A 5,657-nucleotide genomic window follows, 5' to 3' on the forward strand; every position below is an offset into this window, starting at 1 on the left:
TAAAAGAAAAAAACTTTCATTCATTAAATATAGAAAATTGATACAACATCAAATATTTGTTTAAAATGACTCAAAAAGTACATATAGAACTAGATCTTATCAAAGCAATGAGTTGGGTTAGTTGCCAGAGTTGGTGATGCTATTTGAGGACAGCTCAATTTTTCTTTTGGACTTTCTCTCTAATCCATCCTCTTCGCCGCTCACAGAACTCTCCATTTGGTGTCTTCTTTTGGACCTGTTTTTCAAATGTTCTTCCTTCTCATCGACAAATGATAAGAATTTACGTAGGCTCCTAGACTGTGCGCTGCTTTGACCAATAGATTCAGATTCGTCTGGGTAGTACCGTATAAACTGCCGTATTATCTGCAAGAAATATATGAAGAGCGCAACTACGAGTGCTATCCCACAAGTGAGAAAAAGGCCCCAGAAGCTCTTAAAGTGAAGCCGGTCGGAATCTATCTCAGCGCTCTCCAAACCACAGGAACTTCTTGTCAGCCACTTGTCATAAATCTTTTGGAGATCCCCATTTTCTGATAGTGTTAGGATTGCAGTTGAGATGTCCACAGCTAAGGGAGAGTCTCGAGGGAAGGCCTAATAAGAACCGGAAAAAAAATCAAGAGAACAAATTATTAGGATTCCTTAGTCATTTTTCTAACTTTTGACAATCTTAACATAGTCAATCCCCTTCCAACTACCATCTATCCCTACAAACAAAGCACATTTGACAATTTTAACATTTGTCCAAAAAATAGACTGTCCTTGTTAAATAGATAATTGTTATATATGAGATGTCTTGTATTCTGTCGGTCAACGCACACAAATTTTTTAGGATTATGAAAAGGGCAATTGTGTAATATTTTTATAAGGGTTTTCTATTATGGGGGATTTCTTATTAGGGGAGATTTACATGTTTTAGTAACTCCCGATTTTATAAATAAAAATCTCTAGGGCTGTAAAACTTATGAGGAAATAGTGATTGTTCTTGTTATGATCCGTGGATGTAGGCACAGTGCTGAACCACCTAAATCTTTGTGTGCGGTTTTTTTTTTTGTTTTTTCTCTTTGTTGTTTCGTTATTTCACAATACTTACAAATCCCCACCCGCTTTTGGTGAACTCTTGGCCTGCAGTTCTGAATTTGCAATGGGTCGAGAGAAATATCTCCATATATGGACGTTCATCAACCACTGCAACAACACCTCCTTTTGAAGGACCACGTTGGAGTGCCATAACATATTCTTCTACTGAGCCAAGAGGTACTAATCTAGATTTGGGGATGCCAAGTTCCTCGGTTAGATACCGTTCAGTGAAAGACCCCACTTGGAATCCAATGGGATCATCACTTTTTCTCAAACTTTCAATACCCTTGATAGGCGAAGATAGCCGTTGCACAGTGAGTATTGAGGTCAGACTTGCAGTGTAACTTGAGTTGATTATCAGAACCACAAAGAGCCATATGATAAGCACAAAGCGGCCGAGAGTGCTCAGTACATTTTCTTCTGCAAAGAAGAGTAAAACACATAATTTAATAAATCCCAATAAATAAATAAATAATTCCATGGTAGAAAATATAGATAGGTACTTTGGTTTCACTTACTATGAGCATTAAATAAAGTTGAGAAGCTAAACCTGCAAAGGAAAAGCAAAAAGGTGTATCAAATACTGAGGCTTTCAATTTTGAAAATATTTTTGTTTTCTTCGATAAAATGCTGGACCTGAACCCATGACCTTAAAGTTGCGTTAAAGTTATCCATATCTTGCAGCTGGACTAACTATTTTGATTTTTGGTTTTTTTTTTTTTTTTCTGTATTACATGATTTTTCAAGAATTTAAAAACCATGTGTATAATAAATGAATAATTCACAAACATATCAACAACGGCGTAACTCAAGCAAATCATGCTGTTATTATGAGTTTAGTAGATATTATCAGCACAGACAATTAAAATCTCACCAAAAAATGGTTATAAGTTGTTTTTTGGGAGGGCCCCTGAAGTCATTATTCAACCTATGCTCCAGGATCCAGACAACTACTCCCACAATGAGGAAAAATGCACCAGAGACACACCACATCTCTGGAGTAAATGGCTGCAAGAAAGACCAACCACCCGAGTTCGACTTCGTGAATGGTGCCACTATGACGAGCCCAGTCTCAGCAAATGGCTGAGTAAAATCCACAATCCTAGTTCGGTTTGTCGTAATAGAAATGTCGCCTACTACAGCATCAAATTCCTATAAGAAAGCAAAATCAGGCATTAAAAGATGTAACATAAAGTTAAAAAATTCTTCCCATTTCATACTCACATTAGTTGTGATCAAACTCACAAGCTCAGTATAGCTTGGGTTACTATGACCATCTCCATAAGAAAAGAATTTGTGTGGAACAGCGTAAGGTAACAAGTTCACAGCAGAAGTAAATACATCTATGCAAAACCCCTTCATAATATCAGTTCCTCTCACTTGTGTGACGAATTCCCTGAAAACAACCCGATTGGGGACCCCTATTCTCAACTGTTTCCCATTGTCTGGAAAAACCCACCCGCGAGGCTTTATTATTGATTCCCCGGGCCAAATGACATTGTATAGTTGTTGGTTTGCAATAGAACGATTCGGTGGCTTTGTGTAGAGTGTCTCAGGAGGTACAACCGATAACCCGGAATAGTTAGACCAGTAACCAATCCGTCGAACTCCAGTTCCGACCACGTTAATGACATCATATGCAGGACGAATGAGTGACCTATCTGAATCAAATCGGATCGGACCGGTTAAACCCACAAGATTAACTTGCAATATATTTTTCAGCAACATTTTCCCTCCCTCAAAGATACTCATTGCGTCGAGGTGCAAATTTCCCCCCTCAGCTACACGTAATCTCGGATCACTAGTAAATGAAATGGTCCCACCTTTATTAAAAAAGTCATTGATCGCATGAGCGATTAGCCATACAGTATCGTATGCATATAGGCCATAAGAGTTCAAACCAAATCCAACAGACCCACTAGTCCACTTAATCCATCTTGAGAAGAACTCTCTCTTTCTTTCTGAATCCGCTGTGTGTTGACGCAAAAAAATAACTCCTTGCATCGACTCTGTAGTCACTATAGGGAGTTGTGAAGAAGAATCTAAAACAGTAGATAGCCAATCAGTAGCTATCCACACAAACCCATTCTGCATCATTCCAAGATAGTTCGCCACAGAGAAAACCTTGAGACCCAAATCAGAATTCGTGTGCAAAACAATAACTCGAGATTCCATCATTGCTACCTTTACAAGAATATCCATAATGTCACCACGACTTACTCCCAACCGTGGGGGAATCCCCAATTTATCAGAAATTTTACAACGTCTTTGCGCTAGTTTATCGTTTAATGCAGATATCCCATTACGCCCATAATCATCATCAATGAAAATCGCAATTACTTCCCTCCAACCATAGTAATCAATCATCTCAGCTACCGCAGTCATCTGGTATAAATCGCTTTGTGTTGTTCTCACAAAAAAGGGGAATTGAAGTGAGTTGAGGGTGGGGTCTGTGGCTGCAAATGATAGTAAAGGAACTTGGAGTTCATTTGCAACATGCGATATCAAATGGGCAATTACAGATGATTGAGGGCCAATGATGGCAACAGTATCCGTCTCCATGAATTGCAAAACTGTAATCAGTAATAGAATCCAAACATGAGCATTAGACATGTATATATCTACTAGGGATCACCAAATTCTTATGTGATAAGGAAAATTCTAATTAAGAACCATTTCCTCGATGTATCCGCTAGCGGGTATTGGCAAAAAGGAGGAAACAAAATAAATAATAAGGCAATAAATACCTTCAACAATACCAGTAAACCCATTGCATTGGGTGTCTTGCATGTTGAGAACTAGTTTGGTTTCACCAAGAATACTGGAATTTGAGTTCACTTCATCCACTGCAGCCTGCATAGCAAGCTTTGCAACTCTTCCAATGGTAGAGTTAAAAGTGAAAACAGCTCCAATGTGTACAACGGTCGGTCTTGAAGAAACATTCCTACTAGAGCCATTCGGGAACACTCCACAATAGAATACCAGGAACAGAACAAGCCAATTCAATTTCATGGTAGAGGTTTTAATGATAAATAAAACCCCAATTACCTTCCCCTCACAAATTGAAACTAACCCAACATGTTCAATGGAGAAAAATTATGGGAAACATGGGAATCCACTATATATCAAAGCTCTAAGACTAACATCCCTAACAAAACAGAGGAAATAAACAGAACCCAAACAACCAATATAGTACTAAAAGCAAGTCTTGCAAAAACAAGAAAGAAACCCTTCAAATTTAACAATTTAGAACCAAAAATGGTGTTACCAACTCCAAACCCAAATCCTAAAACGCTGAGTTAACAAGGCATACCCATTTAAAACCACGAAAAACCCATTAAAATTTTATAAGAAAGATGTGAAAATAAGGTGTTTTTTAACTTAGAAAACAAAACCCACATCCATAAAAATGAAGAAAAATCAAGAGCCATCAAGAAAAAAACTCTTCAAATTTAACAATTATAGACCAAAATATGGTGTTTCCAACTTAAGTAATCAAGGCATCCCCATTTAAAACCATAAAAATTTCATAAAATAGATGTAAAAACAAGGTGTTTTTAATACTTAGAAAACAAAACCCACATCTCTAAAAATGAAGAAAAATCAAGAGCCATCCTTCTAAGATAAACTCATGTGAAGACAAGAAACATCCATCAGAGTTTAACGTGATGGAATAAAAAAAACATGTCAATAAAAGGATTAAGATTACTGAGAAAATGACGTGTTTTCTACGTCCAATAAAGGTTGAAAAAGAAATGAAAATCGGATCGAATCAACATAAGAATAATCACCTACTCTCCCTTCTGAAAAGAAAGACAGATTATACTTTCTTCTTTAAATAGAAAAGAGAGAGTAAATGTCCAGAAGATTTCTTCAAATGGAAAAAAGGGAGTAAATGTCCAGAAGATTGAATTTACATGTTAAGGGGGCATAATCACTTTAAGAAAAACTTGAGGTGTTAATGTGAAGATGAAGCCAACTTGAAGTTTCAAGGATACGTGAGGTTGATAGGTTGCATTTTTGGATTTTTGTATTTCTTATATCGGCACACCAACTTTTTCTTGGTATAACACCTCAATTTAAATTATTAAAATTATAAATTATAAATTATAATTATATATCACAAAAAAAAAAAAATATATATATATATATATATATATATATATATATATATATATATATATATATATAGGGAAATGCTCAGCAACAAACATTTTGACAAACATTTTGGCAAAACATTTTTGAAAATATGGGTTACAGGTTTTGGAATGGGCTGATTTTTGGTGAGGATGATCTCTACAGGGAATAGATCATCATCACCAAAAATCAGCCCATTCCAAAACTTCTAATCCATCAAAAATGATTTACAAAAAATGGACGGTTCACAATTTTTCAACCTGTTAACATGGGGCTAGAAGTTTTGGAATGGGCTGATTTTTTATGAGGATGATCTCCTCACCGTAGAGATCATCCTCACCAAAAATCAGCCCATTCCAAAACCTATAACCCATGTTTTGAAAAATGTTTTGCCAAAATGTTTGTCAAAATGTTTGTTGCTGAAAGGGACCCATATATATATA

At 36.3% G+C, this 5,657-nt stretch overlaps 1 protein-coding gene across 2 annotated transcripts; it reads right to left on the reverse strand.

Annotated features, from left to right (window-relative positions):
* LOC147408552 (glutamate receptor 3.3-like) lies at positions 1-4,749 on the reverse strand. 2 transcript variants are annotated; one of them, XM_086419444.1, is made up of 6 exons: positions 3,825-4,742; positions 2,302-3,650; positions 1,952-2,229; positions 1,596-1,627; positions 1,091-1,497; positions 1-591 (listed from the first exon to the last, which is right to left on the reverse strand). In XM_086419444.1, exons 1-6 carry the CDS (start codon positions 4,087-4,089, stop codon positions 118-120), a joined length of 2,805 nt encoding a protein of 934 aa, XP_086275570.1. In that variant the 5' UTR covers positions 4,090-4,742; the 3' UTR covers positions 1-117. The 2 variants fall into 2 exon arrangements, with proteins under 2 accessions (XP_086275570.1, XP_086275580.1); XM_086419454.1 differs by having other exon boundaries at positions 433-591; positions 1,101-1,497; positions 3,825-4,749.
* Positions 4,750-5,657: the final 908 nt, after the last annotated feature.

This window comes from Akebia trifoliata, chromosome 2, assembly GCF_017979445.1.
Source record: "Akebia trifoliata isolate Shusen 1 chromosome 2, ASM1797944v1, whole genome shotgun sequence".
Taxonomy (NCBI): Eukaryota; Viridiplantae; Streptophyta; class Magnoliopsida; order Ranunculales; family Lardizabalaceae; genus Akebia; species Akebia trifoliata.